Below are 27,973 nucleotides of genomic sequence, written 5' to 3'. Positions count from 1 at the left end.
ATATAAGTTGTTTTTAAAGGGTTTGGAGGAATAGAAAACTTAAATACAAGAATATAAGTAGCAAGATGTTATCCTAAAAGCTGAAATGAAGAATTACCTGTCCAGTGCTCCAAAATCTAAGCTTTTTTTTTTTCTATTTCTGCAAATTGATTAGTAGCATGTGTTGACCATTGGTTTGAAATACTTAATCTGTTTTCTTCAAGTAGACAAAATGTGGAAATTAAACTGTTACAAGGAAGGCATGCCAAAACAGAGAAGGCAGCTATTTAGCCAATTATTTCTGCCTTACAAGGTTTATAATCCAAAGGAAAGTTTTCAAGAATAAAATTATTTTGATCAACCCCTCATTTTGAAGTGTCAAAGCTGGTTCCAAAACCACCAACACTTTCCCCTGTACTATACCACCAACACTTTAGGTATCCTATAACCACTTTCCACGGGTTATAGGATACCTAAAACATCCAAAGCAGTGGCTTTAGTTTGGGGTTTTGTTTTGGTTTTTGGGTTTTGTTTTTGGTTTTTTTTTTTTGGTTTTTGTTTTTGGTGTTTGGTTTTTTTTTGTTTGTTTGTTTGTTTGTTTGATTTGTTCTGTTGCCCCCATCCAAAAGTGTGAAGTAGGCCACAAGCAGCGACAAGTTCGCAGGTGCCCCAATAAGCAGCCCTGGCTCCTGCTGCCGGTTCAGGGGAGCTGCTGCCTGTCCACTCACGCAGAAAATTTGCTGGGAAAGCTTTAAAACAACCTGTTGAGTTGGTGTCTTGTCCTTCTGACCCGAAATCTCTTTGTCCCTCCAGCTCTCGTGGTGCGCTTCCTGACCAGGCGGTTCATCTGGGAGTACGACCCCACGCTGGGTAGGTGCCGTGTCCGGGACGCGCGCCCTGCGACGGCGTGGCGTGCCAGAGCTAAAGCTCCAAGCCTCAGTCAGCCTCTAAACCTGCTGCAAAAGAGCTTCTCTGTGGTCCTTTGAAGCTGGAACAAATTGTTACCTAAGGTGGCAGAGCAGAGGAGCAGCAGCACCAGACAAAGGCTGAGTTAGTGTGAGGCACATTTCTGCCCACTCAGAAATCCAGGGGAATTCTGCCATTGAAATAAACTGCTTCAGTATTAAACTCTTCAAATAATTTAGTGTGAGATCAGTCTTCTCCTTTTGAATAACCCAAATGTCTTCTGCTTGAGAATAAGATTACTGGGATACAGATCTGTATTTTGGGATAGAGATCTTAAAAATTTGTGGCCAAAAAAAGATTTTTACAGTCAGCCTACCTAGACTTAGGTAATTTTTTTGTCCTCATTTTCAAACATATATTGTCCCTTATTTTTTGGGTGACCAGATAGGGGCATCAATCATCTAAAGGGCATGTCCTCTCCACTGCTCCCACTTAGCCCTGTTTGGTTTGGCATTTTCAAGAAGCTGGCTCAGAGATCTCAAAAACCTGTTGAACAGTTGCCCTGAATTAGAGGCTTTGCTTAAAATTTGTGCCAAGGTCAATTTTCTTAGTATTTCTTAAATTAGCATATATTTAAATGCTCTGCAAATCCAGGCCAAGAAGTCCAAGACAAGGCATTCACTTTTAGAAGGTGCCTTCAATACCTCAGGACTAAGTAACTCACATGTAAAGTAAAGGGCTGGAAAATTCTCTTTTCTCCAACAATGTGTTCCTCTCTCCTTCCTAACATTTCTTTGCAGGCTCCAACACAGATCATACAGTTAAATATCAATTTCTTTATTAATGTTCTTTCCTTAAGAGGTTTCATTAAGGAAATAGAAAATGCCATAAAATTGCACAGCAGAAATGAAGTTTAATATATTCTATTACAGAACCCAGGCAGCCCTTTGTAAAAAGCAAGTATCCAGGATTTTTGTTTGGCAAAATGGAGAGATAACAGATATCAAAACTCCCATCTTGGGAAAATAAATCTCAGCACAATCTGAGCTCAAATACATTCTTTTATCTGCTACTATCAATGTAGCCCTCAGTGAATTATGTGTCACCTGCCTTGTGCTGCACAGTGGAATGTTCAACAGAATGTTCCTTTGGTGTTATTAGTGTTAGCACTTCACATTTCTATCACTAGTACATCATTCTAAGAACTTGACAAGAATTGTATAAAGCCTTCTCTATCTGTGTAGTCCAAGTTCATCAATTTCTTAAGGGCCACTGCATGCAAAAGCATCCTTTTTGCCTTGTTTAAGCACACAAATGAAGTTATCCGCAAGCTACAAGGTTTATTATTTTTTGCCCCATTATGAGGGCCCCATGCCCTTTTTGCTGTACAAGGCTTGACATTTGTTTCTGTTTTACAAATGAATACAATTGCAAATCACCGTGCCCCTCAGGAATCCAATTGTCTTCTCTTTGCAGCACAGAAAGCTTTCGTGCAGGCAGCAGTCTTATCTCAAGAAACTAAAAAATTAAATCTCTTCTGACTTACTGAATTCTACATCCCCATTCAGTCTAGAGAATAATAGCTTAAATTATTATTATAGTCATTGTGATGCTCAGCTCTCTAGGTTGCTCTGAAGAAAAGGGTTGAGAAATTCAAAAATTAATAAACTATTGTCAAGAAGTTATTTCTTAATCACAGTAATCTCTGGTGGAAGCTGCTCACCAAGAGATTGTTTTGTAAAGTATTATTTTGTCGAACTGCAGATCACAATGGGATTCAAAAAGGGTTCTGAAGTGTTAGAGATGACAAATTATCTTGAAATCACAACCACTATTTAGGCCTTCAGAGATCAATGAGAAAGAAACTGTACCTTGAAAAGCTTTGAGAGCCAGTGCCTGAGAAAATGCATTTCTGTCTTTTAGCATTGTCATCCTGCAGTGATTTGGTGGCCAATTACCTGTAAACATCTGAATTCACTGAGAATTTTCAGCAGAATAGATTCATTTCTTCTCAGCAGCCATGGGCTGGCAGTTCTGTGGAAAGAGGGATATCGACATGCTCAATCAGTATAAAAAATTAAAGTTGTGTCAGTGGGGATAATTTCCTCTACAGGGAGACATAAGCAGCTTTGTCAAGCTATTCTAAAAGGACAGGAGTAAAACAGATGCAAACCATCCAGCTACTAAGCAATGGGAGGTTTTGCCAAAAATCACTGGGGCTGAGACAAAAACATCAAATTTATAGTTTATTTCTTATGTCAAGTTTTCAACCACCCATTAGCCCTCTGATGCAAGCAATCCCCAGATAATTCCTATTTTTAGGAAAGCTTTCACCAAGCTGTTCAAGGCCTGATGGAAATTCAACATTAACCCAAACTAAGCAACATATTTAAAAAACCCCAACTATTCCTCTTTTTATTCAAGGGTGGCACATTTTAACTGGAAGGGAAAAAAAACACACCTTATAAATATTCCTTACTATTCTAACCTGAATAAAACGAAGGGCCGTATTTTCAGCAGCACCTGGATAGGATGCTGCACCACCAGGAGCCAAATTACCAACCACAAAATAACATTTTCTGGCAGGAGGAGCATCACTGAAGCCTGCAAGCTTTGGAGAACAGAGCTGCTGCTGAAGTCAGGCCCCTGCAGCTCTGCCACTGTTGTGCAGATGTTGGATCTGTGCACACACTGGCAGGACAGCTGCATCTTCACAAAAGTACATCTCAGTCTGCTTTTTATTTAACTGTTCTCAGCCAAAGGGCAACAACCACAGCAAAGGTCATTTTCTGGGCAGTGCTAACCACCAGCCTTGACTTGTCCAATATTTCTGTTTAACTGGCAACTCATTGTCACCATCTTGGCATGGGGTTTTTGTTTGCTCTTCCAGAAGGTGCTAAATTCCTCAAGGTAAATTCCTACCTGGCATTATTAAAGTGAATGGGTTTCCACATCCATCTTCATTCACAGTAAATTGCAGTTATCTCACATTTTCAACAAAATTAGATGAAAGAACTCCACGTAGAAATGGGTTAGAATAGCACATTTTAACAAATACATGCATGCAGTTGTTTTCTAAAATATTAAATACATGAAGAATTCAGCATTAAACTGCTCTTCTTTAGCTGGTTAAATATGCACTGAGAAAGGGGATTGGGTTCCCACATGGATTTCACCAAAATTCATTAATGTTTACATGCTTTTAAATAGAACAAAACTTGAAAAACATACAAGCAAGCTCAGGGTGATGTTAGAAGGCCTCAAAATGCTTGGCCTGAGTAGGGCACCAGTGAAGTCACACTCCTGTCATGAATGCAGGATTCTCATGGAGCTCAGTGACCCCAGGGCTTGAGCCCATAATTTTCAGGGATTTCAGGAGGGAATAGCTGCTCTCCCCAGAGTCCCAGTAAATTGCAAAAACAATTTTTGAGTCTGCATCTCAGCAATTCCCCCCAGGAGCTACTGGCAGTGCCCAGAACTTTTGGTGCCTTCACCTGAGCTCAAAGAGGGGGACATACTGTGGTTCACTTTGATATTTAATTTATTTTAAAATTGGAGACGCTGGATCAGAGTAATCAAGGAAACTGCGAAATCTATTTTCTCCTGGAAGGCAAAAAAGGGAGGAGAAAGCCCAAAGAGCCATCGCAGCAGCAGACAGACAGAGGGCCTGCAGAGAACTTCATGGGGAGCAGCAAATTTCTGCCTCCATAAGCCATGACATGCAGGGAGAACCTCCTGGATCAAGTGATGAAAGAAGAAAATTCATCATTGCTACGGCTGAGCGCTTTTAAAAATAATTTTGCAGCATTTCTCTGAGAACACATTGGTTGTTCCACCAAAACTTGAACAATTTACTTTACTAGAAACAGAGCTGGGGTATCCAAGAATTGGGAAAAAAAAAAAAAAGATACAAAACAAGAACCACCCCCCCCCCAAAAAAAAAAAAGGGGGGGGGGGGAGTATTATGACTTATGTTTTGTCATTTGTTTTGAATCAGCATTTTTATGTATAGCTGGGAGAATCAGGGGGTTCCTGAGGCTCAAGGACTGAAATATCCCTTTTTGCTATATAGGAAAAAGCCCCAAACAAATAAAACCCCAGGCAGATGCAGGAGACAGGCTCCTCAGTTCTTTTCTTGTTCCTGTAACTGATTTGTTGTCTGCAGTCTCTCTGCCTCTGTGTCTCACCTACAAAATCCTTCATCTTACAGAAGGATTGCAAGTCCTTAGAGTACCTGATACTCACGTTTAACACTCATCAAAGGCACACAGGAACACCAACCAAAGCCTGGATTTGCAGCAAAATTCTCTTTATATCAGAAAACAAGGAGATGATATTTTTGTTGACCTTTCTAAAAATGCCTTGGCTTTCTCACACTGCCCCTAGATGTCTTTCTCCAGCTATTCACACATTTCATACGACTCTGGCAATCCTCTGAAAACTCTCCCTTAGCAGAGGATCAATAGACCAAGACATGACAGACTGTGCATGAAGGCAAAGAAAGACAGAAAGCAAAGGAGTTTATTTCATTTGAAAGGGACAGAGAGAAGACTCTTCACTACTTTAAAGTAGAGGTAACTGTAAGAAATAGGGGTTTTAAGAAAAATTATAACTTTGCCAGGACTACTAGATTAATAGTGACATTTTCGAAGAGTATTTCTTCTGACTATATTACAATTTCTTTACAGGTTTTTGCTTACGCTTTTTTCTCCCCTGGCAGAATAAAAAAACTTGAACAGTGTTTCTAGAAAGTCCTGTCTAATGCAACAGACAGCCCATAAGAGACCCTCAAACAAGGGTAAGATGTGTAGGTATCAGGAAAGCAAGAAAGATAGGAGACAAAGTAGTAAAAATTGCTTGAAGGAAGGAGACAGAAACCTCGCTGAGAGCCCTGAATTCTCCCACAGCAGAAAACTAAATCTCCTACAGATGAGCTCAAGCCTTGCAAATTACACCACTGTGGCACAAAGGACTTTGTGAAGGTATTCACACTGGCAAGGAGGCTTTTCCCACTGGAAAGCTTCTTGCAAGAGTGGTTATTTTTACATTAGAAGGGCAGTTTTGCTTACATCTATAGCTGGGGGGTTCTGTTAGTAAAACAGTATCATTCAGGAATCACAAGGAAAGGGTGGAGGTCCCATACATCATGTAAATAATATGACAAAACTAGTAAATAATGCTGGCCTGAGTTTGTTTTCTGCACGGGATAAATACATAATACATAGGTCTGTATGAACTGCATACATGCAGAGCAAACATAAACAACAGAGCAAAGTAGGAATATATCAGGAATATATCCAAACTGGCTTTCATCAAAATGGTTGAGAACCAGGAACAGCTTAGCTGTGGGAATCAAGACCTCACTAAAGAGTAGAAGTACAGTTATTTAGTATAACTTATTATATATCTATCATTTTTTAAAATAAATATAAATAATACATTTAATACAAATATACAGAAGCCATGATAAAGAGCTCAGGTCCCAGTACAGCTCTCCAGGATTGTCTTTGCTGTCTGGTTTATTCAGCTAACACATTGTCTGGACAGCTGGAATACCATGGGAATACAAACTCCTGATCCCTGGGATTGCCATCCCCGCTGCAGATCCCAAGTTAAAGAAACATTGCCTTTGTGCATGGTGGGGTTTTTTTCGTTTTCTTGACTGGTGGCTTACTCAGCAAGTTTGCCTTAACACTCCTGAAGGTTTAACTGCCTGTCTCTAGCACAAAAGCCCTGCAGCAGCACAGCTGAGGCAGAAACTGCCCAGACAGCAAACAGAGCTTTTAACAGAGCAGCCCGCAGTAAAGGAGGTGTTTATAAATCATTGACTGATGGCCCCTCCAGCCCGTGGGGGTAGAGGCTGACAGCCCTGCAAGGAAGGCAGCCTTCCCCACCAGCCTCTCCTCTTCCAGCTGCACTACAGGATGGTGCAGTCTAGAAGCAGCTGGTGATGGAAAATAACCATTTTCTACAGCGAGCAGAAGAGCAGAGAGCTCTGCCACCACCTTGCAGAACTTTGCCTTCTGCATATTTCTGCTGAACAGCCGTGCTGACAGCTCCAGCTTGTCCAAGCACAGGCTGGGAGCAACACACGTGGTCCTGAGTGGGGTGTAATGGCAACCAACAATCTGGGGCTGGGAGGAATGGCTGCCAGCCTGAGCCTCAGGGACTGCCACGACAAATGTGTAGGCACTTCATGAATCACTGGGAAACAGCCTTGTTCTCAAGCCAGACTCCAGCTATTCTATCCCGGATTTTTATTGACAAGATTACTCATTCCTTCTGCCTCAGTGCTTAAGGGATTCAGTCCTCAGCAGTCTAGGTTGTGCCTTCCTAGGCATCTTCCTGTGATCATATTTTTCCTACCTGTTTCAGCAGAAACATTATTTAACTTGATATACATTTAATAAGCTGCATCATTTTTACTGTGCTCTTCAGCAGGAGGAATTTATACTGAATGTGTTATAGCAATGAGCCATGAAAGCATTCCCAGTTTCTCCGAGGTGTTTCTAAGGAAATGGACTCATATGGCCTAAAGCACCTTAAAAAACGAACTCTGGCTTCTAAAACCCTCAACAAAGTCTTGAAATGATGAAATTGTAATTGAGAGCAGCAAGAGAAGATGCTTGCAATAACACAGGAAGCAGTTATCTGAAAATGTGCTTTGTTTTCTTTCACATGAGTCTCAAGATGAAGATATTCCTGGTGCCAGTAATAAAAATACTGCTTTTTTACAGTAGCTCAACAGACAACAAAACTCAGGAATGGCAGTAGCTGTTCTTGCTATAGCTACAGCTGCAAAATATTTCTCCCCTACTTTTGTTGCTCATCATATTCTGAGATGTTTCCCAGATGGGCAGAATTTTCCAGTGCTTGCCTCTGCACCCTCAGGAGAGAAGGCTTTTTGTTTTACTTGTTTTGGCTGTGAGCAAAGTCTCACTGGTTAGTTTTCACTTATGTTGTCAGAAGTAAGGTGAAACTCAGCTTCACCAACAAAGACTTCTTGCTGCAATCAGACAAAAAGGCATAGAAAAATATGATTTATTTAGGCTTCAATTTATCAGGGACGTATTTCCTACCAAGAACCAACATTCCTTCCAAGCATTGGCAAGAAAATTAAATGAAAACCAAAAAACCAACAGACCAAAACAAGCAAGCACTGTTTAAACCTTTGAGCTTACTCCCTGCTTGTTAGCACTGCTCTGGCTTTATTGGTTTCATTTAAGCATGCCTTGATGGACTCAGTTCCAGGTACCTGCCCACATTTTCTTTGTCTATCCCAGCAGAAGTTGAATGAGGACAGAACCAATAGGAAAGGAAAAGCAACACCACTTCACTTCTCAAAAGAAACCCATTCTTCATATGCAGCAGAAAAATCATATTTGCATGCAGCAGGAGGTAACAAAGAAAGATATTTTTCATTGTTTTTAGAGTCCTCTTCAAGAAAACTATTCTACAATTTCTGTTTGGAGGCCAAAATATTATTTATTGACAATACCAACACGTCAAGAAAAAATGGTTTTCTCTAGACTAGGTTTATACTACACGTGTTCTACCTAAAAAGAGGGAATTCTAGGGACGCATACCAAGATGAGAACTTTATAATCTATTAGGGCTATGTTCACACTAGCCATCTACTACCTTTCCACTTAATTAAAAGTAGGAAAACATGGTAAAAACCAAACTGCTCACTAGGCAGCAACCTGATCAAGCTTCATTCCTCCTGGATTTGTTCCCATAGTTCACATTGCTGTTTATTTGCACGTGTCCTTGTGCTCCATGGAGCATCCTTTTCCCCCATGAGTCCCCATGGCACCTGAAGCTTCTGCTCAGGTCATCTACAAATATTCTCTGCCCATCTCCATGGACCAGGGACAGCCCCAAACCCTGCCATGTGCAGAGGCTCTTGCCTGCTGACTACCCTGGCCCTCCTTAGGTAATGGAGTTTTGGGTTTTTTGCTAAGGTTGGGATTAAATGTGTGAGATGGTGTTTCTTGTTCTGACTCAGATTTAGTTCTTACCTGTATTATACTTTCACAAGCTGTGAGTTCTCCAGCACTTCACTTCACAAACTAAAAATGGAGAAGTATCTCTCTTTCTACAAGGCTTTTTAAGGATGAACTGTTTAATTAAGAAATGAAAACGAAATTATTTTTACTTTTAATTTAATAGCTAAATACTCATGGCCCACAATGCAGACTTTTTATCTAATTGTATAATACTACCTAAACCTGTGAAGAAGAAGGTGAAAAAAAGGATGAGACTCTGCCCTAAAACGTCTATTTTGCTTTATATATATATATATATTACTATATTCTAAAACTTTATGTTTTCTACCATGTACACACTTCTCTTTAAACTACACACCCACAATCCCAGTTCTATAATTCAATTTTGGAAGCTTTTTTTTTTTACAGCTCAGGTCAAATGCAGTGTTCTCTTGGGGGCCAGTATCTGTCAGCACAGAAAGTCTAAAATTCTCAGTAACCAGAGTTCTAACACCTAGGGATGTGAATAGGGTTGCTGTGCCTAACCCAGCCTAGATTTACACAGAACAGAAACCCCTGAGATCTTCACCTTGCACTGAAAAAGGCACTGAAAGCAGCTCAGCCAGCACAGGTGCCCTCAGTGCCTCCTTTTGTGCCCTCTTTGACCTGAGCCCTTGGGAACACCTGCAGCACTGCAGTCACAGCTCTGATTTGGGCAAAGGTAGCCTTGGAGAGGGCAGCCAGAAATGACAAGAAACCCGTCTGCACATCACCACGTGAATTCCAGAAGCAGCATTCACTGCATGTGAAGCAGGCTGGAAACTCCAGACCTGGGTTAAATACCTCTGCCAACAAGTATCTTCTTTCATCCGTGTTTTGGTTGAAATTTGTAGCTTGACACGAGGGTTTGTGTAGCTTGACAGTTGCACATTAAGAGCACACCACACCTCTGGGGGTGTACAACCTCCTGGAACTTTTCCTTCCCTATTTCCTGACTCCTGGGGCTACACGTGCACAACACAACATTGAGGAGTCCAAGTCCAATTATCAGAGTCACAAGGTTTCCTTTCAGAAGCATTATTTTTACTAGTTTTTCTCCTTTTACACGTGATAAAAATGATGCAATGACCATTCATGGCATCTTGTTTGATGGTATTATTAATAAATAACCCAGCCTTTCTCGTTTGGGGGTCTGTGGTATTAATGAATAGAGAGACACATGAGGTCATGCTGCATTAGCATTACAAATATGTGCTAAATACACAAGGTACTGTGTTATACTGTGGTCCTGTGCTTACTGTAAAACCACTGGTGGTGGCAGAATACAAACCCTCCTGTAAGGTAAACAACAGGGGGAACACAGCCAGAGGCCAGCAAGAAAAATAAATTCCCCTGTGCTTTGAGAAAAGCTGGGTTGAGGAAGGAAGAAGGCAGGAGAGACTTTCTGAGTCAGGAGGAGACACTCAGCTTACAGGGCCCTTCTAAAATGTCAGAAGCTCCTGCAGCAGCAGAGGAATGCAGAGGGGGACAGACCTCAGCAGGGCTGGGTCAGGGAAGGGGTGGGAGAACAACACCAGGGTTAGTAATAATTTTTTTTCCCCCCAATGGGCTGTCAAAGTCCCTGTTCTCAAATGCGACAGCTGCACCTGATGGGTGTCAAAGATTGCAGGAGTCTAAATGAGTAGTGAGGTACCAACAAAACCACTCCAAGCAATAAACAAGAACATCTATTCTGTTAGCAAAACTAATTATGGGGAGTTTTAGTCTTATAGGCATTGCCATCCAACAGGACTTTAACCATGATTTTAAAGTTCATGTCTATTAGCTGAGGTTTTTGCTCTGAAAACTCTCCTGCAATCACTCACAAGAAGTCTTTCTCCAGATCTCTTGCACTTCTCAGATCCACCTGGCTGAAAACCACCATTAGACCAAAATTTCTTAAAATTTTTTTGTACAGCCTTGTTTTAGTAACCTTTCTTGACAAAAAAAAAAAAAAAAAAATCAACTAAAAACTAAAATTCTGAATGGAAAGAGAGATTGTGTCTCTCTGTACTTAAAAGCAATCAACAGACCAGACTGGCCTAAGTTTGCCTGTAAAATATTATTGCTCCATCTCAGCTGATTTACCTACTCCTAAAACCAATAAACACCTCCATGCAACGATTATCTTCTAGAGCTGTGACATATCCCAATAAACAAGTATTGAAAACAGCTTTTTACATCAGTAAAACGTTTTACACCACTCAAAATATAACTCAAAATCTAGAAATTAATTTCCAGATAATAGTTTTTGTCTAGAAAATACAATATTCTGGAACAAATATACTCAGAAAAACAAGATAGTCCTGGACAAAAGAAAGGTTTGAGAGATGACCAGCCAAGTCTCATAGGCCAAAACTCTGTTAAAAATGTCACAGGAAGCACAGTGCCAGGATGTGATGTGATCAAGCTGTGACACAGACAGTCTGTGGATCATGGGCTTCAAAGCTTTCCCTACAAAAGTAGTTTTTTTTCCTGTATTTTTTAAATCATACTTCTCAGAAGAATAGAGATATTTGTAACATGCTTATCAACACCAAGAGCCCCCAGGGAAGTTGGTTTTTATCCCTGCAAAATAATTTTTTCCACAATTATTCAGCATCTGTGGTCATTTGATTAATTCATTAATTAATGAATTATTGTGGCTCAAAACCAAACCAACTGCCACTTTCCAACATGTTTCTCAGGCCTTTTGACAGCTCTAAATATATTTGAAATAAACCTGAATTTTTCAAACAATGGAACCATGAGAACCAAGAGTGCTTTGCACAGCAGGAGTGCTGGGGCATTTCAGCTTTTTGACCAGGAGCCACTCTGAAATCTGGCATCAGCCTTCAAAGCCACACTCATCACACCTTGGAGCCTCTCACTGGGAATATGACTGGAAGCACAGCACACCCCCAAGCAAGAACAGGTCAGATTTGCTTATTTATACTGAAGCAGAGCAAATAATTCAGTGTATTTCCACAGCACTGCCAGGCTCAGGCAGGCTCAGCCTGCACAGCAGCTCCCCAGCTGTGCTTTGACACCGAGCTTGTGGTGAGCAAAGCACAGCTCAGTGCTGCCTGCTCCTCTCTGAGGGCTCAGCCACATAGCTGCAGGGAGAACAGACAGGCAACACCTGCTGCAAATAACAACCTGAAGTGCAGAAAGTTGCCTAAAATCATCTTGGGAGCTGCTGGTAGAGTGTTACACCTTGGTTTTTCTACTTAACCATGACGATGCAAACGTAAGACTTTTAGAGCCTGGATTCATCTTACCAGTTTTGGGCTTCCAAGTACTTTTGAGGTGCAGTTTATTCCAGGAGAGAGCTCAGACAAGCTATATCCACCAGCACCTATTTTATTTCATCAGCTCTAATAAGAGTCAAGGGTGCTCAGCTGAGACACAGACACCTGTGTTGTCAGGGGTTGGTTCAGGTCCAGCAGTTATCTCAAGCCCTGTAATTACCCTCTGGCTGCATGTCTCAAAAAAAACCCAACCAACCAAAAAAAAAAAAAAAAACCAACAAAACAAAACAAAAAAAAACCAAAAAAAAACCAAACAAAAAAAAAAACAAAGAAACAAAACAAAAAAAAAAGAAAACAAAAAAAAGGCAGTGCCACAAGGAAAATGATACTAATAAATCCCAAAGCAAAACAATGTTTTTGTGATGTACCATGGGATCAGTGTGAGCAGACTGGAACTCACATCTTCAGGGCTCATAATTTACAAGACAACCAGATTCTTCAGATTTTTCTCTTCCCTTGAAGGAGAAGCCATGTCTGTGATTACACCAAAAATGCTTTCAATGTCCAGCTGTTTTACACTCCTCATTAAAATTCACCCGGCTACCACGCATTCCAAAGCATAGGAGCAGACACACATTTAGTAAGATTTATTTACATGGATCTGACCTAAATCGGTGCTACTCATCCAAGATCAAATTCCTTTCCAACATGAGCAGCCAAAGCAAGTTAAACTTGCAACATAAAGTGCTGCCAGAGTCCTATTTTGAGAAGTCAAGTATCATTTAAGATTCATGCTGCTTTTGCACGGTGAGCAAAAGTCTATTCCTTGAGATTTATTCTCCCATTTCATAGGGAAGATCCGTATGGACTACCCCACCCTGCCTCCTGAGGACACTTCACAGATATCCTGCAGTCATGGCTGGGTGAGCACTTCCCCAAGGTTCTGTGGAAAAACTCTCAGCAGCCACTTGTCAAGCAGGGCCAGATGGTTGAAGGCATATGAGCATGGCAAAGCCTTAGCAAGTAAGGAGCTAAAATCAGACTGCTTACTCAGAGAGCCACCTCTCCTCCACAGCACCCTCCCCCAAAGAAACAGAGCAGAAGTTCCTAACTAACCTCGAGCTTGGAGTACTACACAGGGAAACCCTGCCTAGCTCTGAACACTGAAATAACTCATTGAAGGTGCAGCTCTAACACCAAACTAGTTTCCTGCTTTTTCTGCATTCCCTGAGGGAATTGCTGCAGCCAGGAGGATGTGTGGAAGGCACAGATAACACATTCCACCAGGGGACTCTGACATATCTCACTCTGCTGTGTAGGTACAGCCTCAGGATCACAAAGGGAGACTCCAGCTCCTTCAACAGCCTGGAAATACCATCCAGAAGGGGTATTTACAGCCTTTAAGAAACCCAGTCTTCATGGCCTGAAACCCCACAGCAAGCTGGCTTGCCATCTGCCCAAGCAAATTGACCATTTGTCCCTGGTAGAGACAGCTGGGCTGTTAAAGCAATTAAGGTGGCACAGGCAGGGAGTGACATTATTGGTTTGGGAAGAGACTTTTTGCAGCACTGACAGCACTGGAACATTCCTGATTGTGAAGAGGGGACATTCTTAAGTGAATAATGAAAACAGGCATTCACAAAATACGAGCCCTTCCAGAAGTTCAAGTTAAAACAATGTGTTTCCTAAGAAGATATCCTTTGTTCCTATTGAAGAGATTTACACCAAATGAAGGAATTGTGTCTCTGACAATGCAAAGCATTCACAGTCACTGGCCAGACTTTTACAGAGTACATATTTGTCTTTTGATATAGGACATCTGTGAGCTAGCAACAGTAATAAATCTGAATGTTAGCACAGATAGTTTTCCACATTTTAGGTCAAATGCTATCAAACTTAGCTTATCAGCTTATTAAGATAAAACAAGCTGCTTTGTCATTAGTTTTCTGATTAGTTGCTTGGTTCCAAAACCTGGGACAGTAGATAGGGTTGCTGGGTTTTATTTTTCCGTAGTCTAAATGCTTAATGCCCACTGGTTATCCTTACAAATCATAAACAGGGAAATCACTGCTTGATCCCTTACCAGAAGAGGGGAATGTGATGATTTCAGCATGTTTAAAACACACATTCCTAAAATACCTAACTGGTCTGTAATTTTTTCACAGTATGAGGCCTGGGCTTAGTGGTTAGGTTCCTTGATCTGCAACCATACTGGTTTTGATCAACAAGCTGTGCAGTGACAGTCTGTTGAGCTGGATACCTTGAGAGCTGTGGTGCTGTCTTCCGAAGGTAGCAGCCTTCCCTGGGAGCAAACAGGAAAAATGGGATACAGCTCTGCAGAGCTCTCTGCCACAACAAACTGTCCTTTGCTGGGTGCAGGCTGCAGCATCCACCAGGCTTTTGCACGTCTAACCCATGGGGAAGTAAAGGTTGTGCCCTATGGAGAGAGGTAAGGGTTGCTGTTTTAGAGAAGAGGACTTGAGTGTGCTCCAGGGTGGCTGGAAGAGCTCCAGCAAAGAAAATTTAGTCAAAAAACTGCACGTCACGTGTCTGCTCTTATGCTGGGAGATCTGTGAGGAAGATTGAAAAAAAAAAAAAAAGAAAAGAAAAGAAAATGACGTTCTTTTAATACGTTTCACAACATGTGTTCTTGTTTTAGAGTCGACATACCGTCACCAAGCTACCATTGATGATGAGGTGGTTTCCATGGAGATACTAGACACAGCTGGCCAGGTGCGTGGGCACATGTGCTGCTGCTACCCAGTGCCTTGTTGGGCTATGCAGCAGGGGAGCAAACGGTGGCAGCAGTGCAGGCGGTGGCAGGAGTGCCCTGCTCTGGGGACACAGATTTGCCTCTGGGCAGAACCCCCTCTCTTCTCCCCCATGCTGGATCCACACCCTTCTGCGAGGGAGGGATCCTGCTTGGAAGAACAAACAATTCAAGGGGCTTACTCTGGGGGTAAAATTATTTTGTTGTCACGCCTTTTTATTCGGGGCCAGCCCAACAAGTAGGCACAAAGCCATGGTCTATTTCTACAGTGAAGTGATGAGGCTTGACAGCTTCAGGCACTAATTCCCACTAGAGTGAAGAGCAGATTTGTCACAGTCAGGTCTCCCTTTTAAAACATGGCAGGTGCAGGTGCTGCACAGGCCTGGGCAGGTCATGGCACTGGGTGGAATAATCTCCTATGCCAGGTGATAAGAAAGGTGATGTGAGCAAAGTGAAGCAGATGCACACAGCTTTGCGGGACCAGCACCTCTTGGAAGGCCTGCTGTCTTCACAAATCAGATTCCTAAGGCATTCTCCTGTCTTTTCAAACAGGAGGATGCCATTCAGAAAGAAGGACACGTGCGATGGGGCGAGGGCTTCGTGCTGGTTTACGACATCACGGACAGAGGCAGCTTCGAGGAAATGCTGCCGCTTAAGAACTTGTTGGATGAAGTCAAAAAGCCCAAAAATGTCACCCTGATCCTGGTGGGGAACAAAGCAGACTTGGATCACTCCAGGCAAGTCAGCACGGAGGAAGGTGAAAAGCTGGCCACGGAACTTGCGTGTGCTTTTTACGAGTGCTCTGCTTGCACGGGAGAGGGCAACATCATGGAGGCCTTCTACGAGCTCTGCCGGGAGGTGCGGCGCCGCAAGATGGTCCAGGGCAAGACTCGGCGGCGGAGCTCCACCACCCACGTCAAGCAGGCCATTAATAAGATGCTCACCAAAATCAGCAGCTAAAAAGAGCTGTCCTAAGCCAGAGAAACAGAGCACGTTTCATGAGAAATGGTCAAATCTTTGCAATGAAGAAAAAATCCCCAAAAAGACAAACACCACCACTTTTTTGAGTAACACGGAATCATACTATTTTCCTGTTTTGAAATGCATTTAGCCACACTGCTTTTGACTAATGTGGGGAAAAAAAAAAAACAAAAACAAACCACCAAATGAACTCCAAATGACTAGAGAATTGTGGGGATTGGCAACCAAGAGAGAATCTTCTGCTTCTACGTGACTAGCTCCAATCCCCTGCAAGTCAGTAGTGCCTAAACATCACTTCCAGCCAGGCAGGTGCTCAGTAGCCACTGGAGAGTAAGATTCAGCCCTCAGTCCATCAACAACCATCACAGCTGGTGTTCTCCAGGACTGAATATGTGTAGAGGCTGCTGTGTTGAAACAGAAAGTTCACCTGACACCTTCACCAGCTCTGAGTTGGCTCACTGTATGCTTTCACTCCTTCCTTGTTATTTTTGTCAAATCCATGAGCGTTGATGTTCTTAGCAAGGTATGCAAAAAATAGAGGAAAGGTCTATTTCCTGGAGTGTTTAGCCAGCTAGACACACATCTCAAGAGAGCTAAAGTTCAGCTGCTCTTCCAGCTCTTCTGAAACTGCAGACTTCTCCAGAAATAATCATCTAGTCCAGCAGCATTTCACCATTTCCCCCTCAAAGTGTTGTACTGTGCTTGGGGAAATGGGAGTATATGTGATGGGAAATCAAACTGAAAAAAAAAAAAAAAAAGAACCATATTAGTATTAATTTAGCTACGGGTAGTTTTTAGATTTTTTTTTTCTTTTTTTTTTTATTCAATTAGTTCCTCTTAGTTTATTTTATACCGAAGAAGAACTGAACCCAGGGGAAGGCAAGTATTTAAAGTCTAAGCCCAAATGTAAATCAGATCTGAATGGCCTCTACCGTATCAAAAGACCATAATTTTCAGCTGTTTAAACTCCCAGATGCTGCTTGGAGCACTCTGGGGCTCAAAGCAGTGCAGGTTTTTGGTGACTTTTATCTGGCACATTGAGGCAGAAATGCATTTTATCAGATTTTAGTGCCTGGGATAAAAGGTGTCCAGTGCTTTCCTTCTCCCTCATCATCTCATTTAAACCAGCTGCCAAGTTTTGCCTCCTGTCTAGTAGGTTTGTTAACTGCTAAAAGATGCAAGCACAAGACTGGCAGCTGTTCATTCAGATTGTGCTGGTCCCCAGCAGTGGTGCAGCATCCCTTTGGGCAGCTCAGACTGTCAACGTGCAGAACCACAGCCGAGGGCTGGGGTCACAAATCAACAGCGTTCCCCTTTGAGGAACAGGCCCCTTGCAGCATTTGCTTACAGCTTTATTCTCCACGTTGTGTGTGGTTATTTGTGAGGAAGTAACCCCAAAAGCCTACCAAATGCAAATTGCCACAGATGCAGGAAAGTGAGTAAATCTAGCTGGCTAGCACTTTGTAGAGCTATAGGAAGCCATAGAGGTGGTGGAACATGCTGAAGAGGCAGATCTGTATATCCACGTGAACAGAGAAAAGCTCCAAATTAGGACTTCAATTAAAAGTATTCACTTAAAGATATTTCACCAAAGTAATCTTTTTTTTAAACTTTCACTTTTACCCAACCAGCAAAGAACATCACATTCAGATGTACATTTTATTTGGGCTGTTGTTTGTTTTCTCTGCTTCTGTATTTAGGTGGTAAAATCTCATTGCACTGTCCTGGAATCAGTGTCTGTATTTTGGTCCTCATGTTCACGTGTGTTGCTGTACATCAGCTGGACACACCGCAATGGAAACTCCACCGTGTGCTGCTGGGCAGGGGGTTCTTGCAACAGGCCTCCGTGACACACTTCTTCCCAAACTACTCATCACATCGTTAATTTCTTTTAAAAAGAAAAAAAAAAATAAAAAAAATAGAGGTTTTGTCATTTTTAGTATTGCAGAATCAACACAAGTGTAAAAGAGCGAGCTAGTGCCTGTTCACAAGCCAGAATTCTTTAGCTGAGGGACTGAACTTGCCAGCAATTTAGTTCCATTAGGAGCCAGAGGGAGCATGTGCAAGTTGAAGCACTGAGGTTCTGTTCTCTTTCCAATCAGTGCTGGTACACAAAGTAAACAGAATCCTTACCTGCAATCCCATGGCACCGCAGTCATGTCTTTACTTTGGCATGCTAAGCAATTGGTTCATCCCTCTCAGAAAACCTCAACAGTTCTTTTATCTGAAAATCCTTTCTTGGGGTTCAGGTTGGAGCTGCATTTAAAATACAAAAAGGTTCTAAATGAATGACAAGAGAAAATAATTAATCATATTCACAGGAGAAGAGTTGTAAGGAAGGAGAGGCTAAGTTATGGCCCTCATACTTTCCAAAAGATTTCCAGCAAATTCTATCTTTTATAATGTCTGTGTGGATAAATTATAAAATCCTGGTGAAAATAAAATGTTCCACTGCACAAACATCCCTTGTTACATAAAGAACCTATAATAAAAATAGTAACATTCCTTTGCAAAACCTGAATTTGAAAACTGCCAAACAAGATAAATACTTGGTCAAAAAGGAGGCTGCCATGTTGTGACCTTTCCTCCAAAACTAACACAAACTTCTTTAATTAATTGCTCATTAATTTGTTTCCCTCTAAGCCATTTTTGTTGATATGCATTACATAGCATTAAATGCAACTTGATTTACTGCTGCTCACAATGTTGCAACATATTACTGGACATGTTATAAATCTGTCATATTCCCACAATGTGCCAATTGAGCCCAAAACTGCCCAAGCATTGAAAAGGCTGAGTGCAGCATGAACTCACATTCAGTAGCCTTTCTGCAGCAGACATCAACAGATTCAATTCTATTTCTCCTGCTGCTGTTTAAGTGTGTGTATGTGACACTAACACTGAATTTCTCTCCTCTGCCTGCTGCCATTTCTGCGGAGAGAGGATGGGAAAGATGATAAAAATGGGGAGGAAAGGTGAAAGGGATACTTGTTACCTTCAACAAGTTGATTGTCATTTATGAAGTTTTTAAAATATTTATCTTCAATTGATGAAGAGTTAGTCACGCCCGTGCTGCAAGACCTGGATCAGGACCCAAAACTTCCCTGGAACTTTGAGAATCTTTGTATCTGGGGGTTTGGTGCAACTACAGATGGAAGTGAGGATCAGCCACTGGGTTTGCACCTGGATCCAGACAGGTTGTCCCCAACCTGGGGATAGTTGGATCTGGCAGTTTGCTACAAGGCTAGTTGATTTTTATATATATAATGATCTGTATGCATTTTTACATTAAAAATATGAAAGCTTGTGCTTGTAGATAATATATAAGAAAATAAATAAAAAATAAAAAGAAAATATAGTGTTTTCTGTACTGAACTCTCACACATTGATCTTCCATTAGATGTCTCCAGTGTTCCTTCCAGATATTAAGGGGCCAGTTCCAAAAGCTCTGATTTGGTTCTTACTTAATCTTTATCTAAGGGAAACAAACAGTGAATTTTACCAGAATAAGCACTGCAAAATTTGGATCATTTTACTTGGCTGTTAGTCCTGGAATAGAGAAGTCAAACAGCATCTACAGTGAGGCACAGCTCCAAAGGTCCTTGCTAACTATTTCAAGGCTGATGAAAAATGTTACAGGGTAATTAACTAACCTCAGTGAAACCCACCAAAAGCTGTCCTGCCAACTAAATAACACAGATCTTGATCCCAAGCTTCCCAGGTGATAGAAGAAGTCTGGGATAAGAAGTCTGGAAGATTTATGCTGGTGGTTTGGACAGAGGCAACTTTTCACCTGCTGCCAACGACAGCCAGGGACAATGCAGTGTTAATCTGAAGAGGAGGTACATAACAGGTACCTCATGAAAGGCACACTATATGAGTGGTAAATAATCAAAGTGTGGGTGTTAAGCTGTAGCAGAGGAAGCTTCAGCACTGAGGAGGGGAGCTGTAATCCATTCTTTTTCCCCCAAACCTGGGCCAACCAAGTAACCCAAAGTGTGGTGAACAGGAGTGGGGGTATAAGAATGTCACAACAGGCAGAGCACTGCATAAAACCTGGGTGCAGAATCTATGCTGGGAGGTGAAACCTCCCAACATTGTCTGCCTCTGTAGCACTACAAAGCAGCCTTGAGTTCTGTCAAGCCACACTATAACTTGCTGCAGTCAAAATAATTTCTCCTGCAAAGTAAGTAGCTGCAGTCATAAAGGCTTTGCATAAACAGTCTTGGGGCTCCTTTTATCTTTTTCTTTAATGGCTCAATACATATGCAAATCTAAAGAAGAAACAGAAAAAGAGGCTTTAATTAAAAGAAGCTTCTTGGCATTTTGATGTATCTGCCTTTATGCTCTTTGCAAAATTAAACCCATAATGAAAACAGTGTCATCTTAGAAACTCCGGTGTTATGCATTTTCTTTCCTCTACAGATGCCAGGCACTAATTACCTCAGGCTATGAAAAGACAAAGCAGCAGCTTGTCCAGGGCTGTGCAAGGCTTCTAGGAGGTGATAATGGTGTGAGGCCAGCTCAGCCTGGTTTCTGCAAGCACCACTGCCCATGGGGAAGGCTGTTAATGCAGCTGGCAGCAGGAGGAGACTGGCAGATGCCCGGGGCAGGACTCTGCTGGCCCTGCTGGGTTTGCAGGGGATGGGTCAAGCCCCTGGTCCCCAGCCCTGGCCGCCAGTGTGTGGAGGACACATCCCAATTTCTCTCATCCACCTGAAGGACTTCCTCCTTTTTCAGTTTGAAGTAGACTGCCAGGAAACCCTAAGTCCACACTACTTTGGCTGTTAAACAAACCCAGGAATTTGAGGGGAGTTTGGCCTTTTTGGACTGGTCTCTTTCATCTCCAGCTTGATTCCCCAAAGCAGCATTAGTCTTTTGCTGTTTCCATCATATTAAATGAAATAATTTTGGGTTTTGTTTGGTTGTTTGGTTTTTTTTTTTTTTTTAATGGTAGTTGTCAATAGACTCTGATAGCCATGGGCAAAGAGGCTGTATCACTTCTCAGAGGTCACTCTCACAAGGATGGAGTATTTGCTAATACCTCTGGATATTAATTATTCACACTGAACACAGCAGCTCTGAAGAGTTGGAAATAATTTTTTTCCCAATAAGGGAACTTCTCATCATTGTAGTACAGATGGCTGTGTCAAGTACCAGACCTAAACCAGACTGAAATATTCTGCATCACTAGGAGCAGCCATGGCCTGTCATGAAATATTAACATGCAGAATAATTAAAAAAAAAATTGAAAAAATTTACAGGAAGACTTCAAATTATACCTCACAGAAAAAACCTGCACATTCTTTCCTTTTAAATTTTATGTGGTATCGGGAATTTACAGAACCTCATTTCAAAATCCAACAAGTTCTAGAGACTAAGAATGTATCAGTAATGTAAAAAATAAGGGGTTTTATCAAACTCCCTTGTCAGTACACATGATTGAACTCTCCACTCTGTTTCCTCTAGCCTGGTCAAAGCTGTCATTACTACAATGAATACCAAGGAGACCCAGATGGAACTTTTCATATGAATAAAAAATCAAATTAAAAAACCCCAATAAATAACCCAAAATGGACATAATTCAAATAAAGGTTGAATTCTCATTTTCCTGAAAAGCAATTGTAAGATTTCATACACCAGTGCTGGTACACAGGTGATCTGAGCAAACTAAGTAATCAGAAACAGTGGAATATTTTGAGGTTTTAACTTGGATTTCTTTTTGCAAATCTAACTCTAAAGAAATAAAATTATTATTGTGCAACAGACATCAGGTCTGGAATTTGTAATTGCCAGGCTTTTGATATCCAGCTTTCAAAAAATCAAGAGGAGAGAAGAGGAGAGGGGAAAGAAAAAGAAAACAGAAAAGGGGAAAAGAAGAGAAGAAAATAAAAAGAGAGAGAGAGAAAATGAAAATAAAATGAGAAAAAACTAGTTTTAAAAAGTCCAAATAATTTTTTTCTTTGTTCTTAGAGTTTCTCTGTGCAGAGCCTTCTGCAGTTCTGCAGTTTCTCACTGAAGCCAATGCAAGAACACTGAACACTGACACTTGCTATCCAAAAATCCTGTCTCTCCTAAGGACAGATATAATCTAAACCACACTCGTGTAAACATTCAGCTCAATTCCAACCTGGGACAGAAGTTTACATCTACTTGAATCCAAATTATTTCACTTTTGCATTCAGGGTGTATTTCCCATCTTTGGAATAGAATTCAGTTCTAAAGCAGTGAGTGTTACTAACAATATAAAGTACACATAGTTTTACTGTGTATCTAAAAGAAATCCATAAACAAAAGAATGCTTTGTCTGTGAGAAATGAAGAAAGCAAAAGAACCTTAGATGGTTCTGTAAATGTTAAACCTCTTGCAACAGGCCAATAAGTTGCCTGTAGCTTCTCTGTTTTTTCGATATTTGAAATAACCATAAAAAATGCAAAAAGCCTGCAACTTCCTTTAGGGAATTTCTGTAAAGGACAGTATTTCTTTATAATGTTATTCATTCTTCACAGAAATAGAGTTAAAACTTTCAAGTTTATAACTCAATAGAAGATGTAGCAGGAATGACAAAGAGTTGTTTTAGAGATGCAGAAAGGTAGGGAAGAGTGACATCCTCAGACTTCCTGGACATTGATCTGAAGGAATGACTTATTCCTAGGAAGGGAATAAGCTGCTTCTAATTACATGACCTGAAGGAATGACTGAGTGTGTAATTAATTTCTTAGCACTATATGTTGAAAGGTAAGGAGATGAAGACAGAGAAAAATTTATATTCTTACTTTTAATGACAGCTATTTCTGTTAAATAGGAAAGCTAACAGCACATCAACCCTTTCATCTCCAACCCCTTTGTTTCTTCTCCCCTAACAATTGCTCCTTGTCCATAGGAAATCAGTTCACCACCCTGAAAAGATCACCTTGTCCAAGGCCTAGCACGATTCCATATTCGAGCAAGGCAAGAGAAATGAAGTTTTGAACACAGGAGATTGAATCTAAGCTTTGCTGCTTCTTCACTGGGATCACAATGTTCTTTTCCTGTCCTCAGTGGATGTTTGCCCCAACAAAAATCCTCTCCCAGATGCAATGCTGCGAATAGAGAATAGAAAATACAACCAAGAACCGCTGTCCTTTCTCTGTCCTAGCTGGCAGTGCTGGAAATCATACAAAATTAGAGGCACAGGCTCATTGTAATAACAAGAATTGTGGTTTCTTCCCTGTGCCCTAAAGAATGGCAGATTTTTTTTTTTTTTTTTAATTTACATACATAAAATTATTTAGTACATTAAGTACTACACTGATGGTTTACAGGGACAGTTCCTCAGCTGCAGGGAATTGTTCTCTTTTCAAGCCCCACTAAGAAACATTAAGAAATGTGTCTAGGAAATGAAAGATTAGCAGTCTGGCTTGGGCTCTGCTACAAAACTTCTGTCTCCATTGGCACCAAGCTCTGACTGCTCATTTGGAAAGACAGCAACCCTTATCCACCCCACGGGGATTCCTGAGCCCAAATTTATTAATGGGGCTGACTTGCTTGGTTCAAGTGCACCTCAGCCACATCCTCTGGCATCTTCTGCTGTTTACTGGAAACTCACTTTCTGCACGGTGATAAAAGCCAGGGAAGTTCACCCTGGAAGGCTGAGGCTGCACGGTGAGCAGGGGCTGAGCAGAGAGCTCTCGTGGGGCCAGACTATCACGGCGAGGAGACCATAACAGGAGACTTTATGGTCTGCTGCCACACTCCCAGCCACGGAGCTGGGTCACCAGAGGTGAAGGTAAAAGGGAAAAGTGTCAGTGCTGTAGCTAGCCTGGCAGCTCCCTTCGGTACACAGGGCCTTGAACGTTTTACTGGGCAGTAAAAGAATGTTAAACAGTCCCCTCCTCTCCCTCCTCAAGGTCGCCTGGTGGTTTCATAGCCCCTGGAATGCCACGTAAAACTGCATTGCTCCCACCATTCCCACGTATTCCATCTAAGCGTGAAAACAGAGTGAAATGTTTAAATGGCTAATAAAGGGGATCTGACCTTTGGGGAAAAAATAAGAATAAAAAATAAGAATAACATTGTGGTGCACAGCACAAGAGCCCTGGCCTCATTTTTGTCAATGATTTTGCTAAAATCACTTCAGCCCTCTGAGCCTGTTTTTTATTTCTAAATGGGGCAAAGGACATATGCCCTTGTTTGAAATACACATAGGAAATGTGCTTGATGACAGGTTAGAGGTATTGATCAGAGCCACTCAGCAAAGATAAGAACTTCAAAGAGAAATGGTGGATGATGACTGGAAGAGTGACAAATATCTAGAATTTCAAACTTTTATCTGTGAGAAGTCTTGTTTGCCAGATGTATTTTCAGACAACAACAATTTTAGTTTTAGAATACCATTAGAATAACAACAACAACAAAAAAAATAAAAATAGAAAATTTTGAACTTAAGATACTCACTGCCAAGGATCTTAATGAACTTGGAAGCTCTTTTCCCCCAAGCTTTTCTCATAGAGAAAACTGTGCAACTATGGTTGCATCTTTTAAAAGAGTAGAATATCGTGGCCAATTCTTTGATGTGTGATGGAATAGAATTTACAAGAATTCCTGTCAACTTGAATATTTTCTAAAGGAAACAGCAGGAAGAATTATGACTTTAAGAAGATGCTGACATAATCAGCTTTCTCTCTCTTTTGCATTTCAAAACAACAATGAACAGACACTCTGGGGCCAGCATATAACTCCAGCGAGGCCCAGAGTGCTGAACACACAGAATTTGACCAGAAACATGTTATTGGTCAATGCAAAATGCAATTTTGGTGGGTTGGTGTGAGTTTCAGCTGTCTGTCAATGCAAGGTTTATATACCAAGCATGCTTGAGTCCATCTGGCACCAAGGTGGCTAAAGGAACAGTTGATGATGTTTCTTTTCCAGTGTCCCTTTGCTGGAATTTTATCATTGTCAGAGAATGGTCCAAAACTGTGGAAAGCGATTGGAGCAGAAACAAAGTTTCAAACTTTGCTGCTGGGATGTGTGTCTGCCACGAGCTGATCTCAAACCCTAGGTCTGAATATCCCTCAAATCTAGATCCTTTCCAGATCTAAACTCTGCACCGAGCTCCAGGTCGAGCAATACTGAGATCTGATTGGCAAGCCAGCAAACATGTAAACTAGAGTTCCAAGTCCAGGTCAGAAAATTTCCACACTCCCCCACACTTAACCAAGCCCTTCTCTGTCTAAGCAGCCCTGAAGACTGTTTTGCATCGTTGAAGCAGCACAGAACAGCTCAGAGATAAAATGGACTTGATGCAGGGACTGGGGTCAACAGGTCAGTTCCCAATCTTAAGAAAAAGGCTCTGGAAGGAGAGCAGAAGTGGCAAGCCCTGAAGAAAGTAACCAGTCAAGAAAAAGGCTGGGTTGTGGGAACAACCTAAAACGGCTTTTCCTTTGGGATCTCAGCTGCAGTGACATTGCTGGCTGCTCCAGAGGGCTCAATGTGTTTGGGTCACGGAGCTGCCTTCTGGAAAACAACAGCTGGAACCAGAGAGCCAGATGAAACACGGGGAGGGAGAAGGCCCTAAACATCCTGCTTGCAACTTTGCAGAGGAAGACAATGCAGAGCAGCTCAGCAGAACACATAAACACAATTGGCATTTTCAGAGAACAGCGTATCAGAGTAGATTAAGGAAATAAGTTTCACTGCATGTGTTATCAGTAAGAAGAGAGAAAGGAGCACTGCATGGGCAGACAGGACAAAAAGGAGAGGAGAAGAGAACAGTCAAACGCTCTTGGCAGTGCTTAGAAAGGGGGAAAGAAAACTGACACTTCTTGCTAAACAGTCTCAGGACTGAAGATGCCTTTGGGTTTTTTTTGCCAAAATACGTTAAATGAAGTAGAGCAGTCTTTTCCCCCTGCAATGATAATTTTTTAAAAATGCAGAAAACCCCATTCACATTCCACATGCCCTTATGCTGAGTGCTTTCAGAGCCAGCTCTCAGCAAAGAATATATTGGAACAATCTATCTCTGGTACGCACCCAAAGAAGTTAATAAAGCAGCCCAAAAGAAGAGGTTTTTTCCATTTGATGTAATCTGAAATATGTAAAATAACCTATTGGAGAAAATGAAAAGAGAGGAAAGATCACCCTTCACTTTAGATAGTCCATTTAGATTCCCTGAACAAATATTTGACTATTTTCCAGAGTAGCTTCAGGATATATTAAGTTAGAACAAGCCATAAAATAAAATTGAGGGACAAAATAATACTCTGCATAATTTTTTTAAAAATTATGTTACTTGAGAAAGCAAACTTACAGATATATTCACTGACATTTGACTAGTCAATGCATTTTGAAGATTCAGAATATCCCTTCCAAATTTAATAGGGTTTTCAACATGTAAAGTGAAAAAATATATTTACATCTTCCTGAGGCACAGTATGTTGCTGGTATATTAAAAAGAATACACTCAGCTCAAAGAAGGTGTGTGGTGCAAAGTTTATGGCCCCCCAGTCACAGCTGATTTTACCTGGACTCATCTCCACAGTCCCTCAAGAAGACAAGGTTACATTGCTTGACATCATCTGATCAGACTACAGTGGGGAAATGTTCATGAACTTCCAGTTTCCAGGTTCCTTCTGGGATGCTCCTGCCATGGGCTGTCCCCGATGCTGGTGGCTCTGACCAGCACCACCATCTAGTGGCACCACAACCTCCAAAGCCGAGAGAGCATCCAGCCCCATGTCCAGACTCCAGAGCCCAGCAGGCTGTGCCCTGTGCGGGCAGCTGCTCCAGAGCCCAGCGACATCCACTGCTCAGGCTGCATGTGGACAGAGCCCCCAGTGCCATCCCCTCCAGCACTTCCCAGGAATAAGGTAGGTGGTTATCCTGCCAGAAGGAAGTGAAGGTGATATCTTTATTATAGTCCAAAAAGGCAATATATGGCACTAAAGAGCAGGTGCTCCTCTAAGAGGCCAGAAAACCTTTCAACATCCTGTGTAGGGAAACCACAGCCCTCTACATGCAAAGTATTCAATGCTGGAGAGCACAGACTGTGGGAAAATATAAGGGAGGCAATGGTATGAGGGAATTGCATCACTCTCCAATAAAGAAATAAACAAATAAATAAATTTGGCAAGATGCAAAAGAAATAATTGATTTAAAAGTAAACCAAATAAGGTCCTGTAAGGGTGCATTAAACACCAAAATGCTACTCTGTTAAAGTTGTAAAGAGGAACAAAAAGAACCTCTGTAGAAGCTCGAGAACAAAATCTGAGCCAGAAACAAGGATTTTTGCAACTCCAAATGAAAACCCCTCTAGCCAAGTGAGGAAATCCAGATGTGGGAGCCCAGAGGAAATGCTGAATACAGGTACATGTCTGAGACCCACCAGCTCTCCACAGCACAAGCACACAAATCTGCCTGCACGTGCTCCTTAACAGATTCCTGTACCACCGTGCCAGGAGAAATGCAGGCTCAGACCCTCTGCTACTCCCCAGGAAGACTGCACTCCTCTCTAAAGAGCACTCAGCCTCAGAAATGCAGATTGAGATGGGGCAACGCACAGGCCAAGTGACACAAATGGATCCACAGGGAAAGAGTCCCTGCAAACAAATGGGAGATAAATGGCACCCCACTGATCCACACCACAATCATGACCAGATGCACGAGCAAGGAAACACAGCTCCAGGACTGCTGCCACTGGGAGATCCTCCCCAATGGTGAGAAAGAAGCCAGACAATCTACTGCCAGCACTGCTTAAATGTGGAGCAGAAAAAAATAGTTAGTACTTAATTCCATTGCCCTTTTGCTGCCATTCCCACTACCCTTCCTAAGATCCAGCTTTAGGACTGCAAGCCCCTTCCTCTGGGTAGGTATTTTTGTTCATCACCCAGCTTCCCTGTACCCCAGCAGTGGAGAATTTCCACGAGCTAGAGATCTTCAGCGAGGTGACATAGTCAGTCTGAGCTGATGGCAGGCCAGAGAAGTTGTTTTCAAAGGCACCACAGACACATTTAACGCAGTTATTTGGTTGGATTGAATCAGCTCACAGAAGGCTGGCAATCTGCATGGCAATTCATTTTAATAATTAGAGCGAGGCACCCATT

At 41.7% G+C, this 27,973-nt stretch overlaps 1 protein-coding gene across 3 annotated transcripts in view; it reads left to right on the top strand.

The window, feature by feature from the left end:
- RERG (RAS like estrogen regulated growth inhibitor) overlaps positions 1-19,310 on the top strand; it is a 94,188-nt gene extending 74,878 nt beyond the window's left edge. For all 3 annotated transcript variants that reach the window (XM_053942349.1, XM_053942350.1, XM_053942351.1), the window contains exons 3-5: positions 793-849; positions 14,802-14,875; positions 15,465-19,310. In XM_053942349.1, the coding sequence (XP_053798324.1) occupies positions 793-849; positions 14,802-14,875; positions 15,465-15,872 (539 nt within the window). In that variant the 3' untranslated portion in view covers positions 15,873-19,310. The remainder of the gene's footprint in view (positions 1-792; positions 850-14,801; positions 14,876-15,464) is intronic.
- Positions 19,311-27,973: the final 8,663 nt, after the last annotated feature.

The sequence above is a fragment of the Vidua chalybeata genome, chromosome 5 (assembly GCF_026979565.1).
Source record: "Vidua chalybeata isolate OUT-0048 chromosome 5, bVidCha1 merged haplotype, whole genome shotgun sequence".
Classification (NCBI taxonomy): domain Eukaryota; kingdom Metazoa; phylum Chordata; class Aves; order Passeriformes; family Viduidae; genus Vidua; species Vidua chalybeata.
The sequence above is the reverse complement of the archived record's forward strand: the minus strand, read 5'-3'. Positions and strand labels throughout refer to the sequence as shown.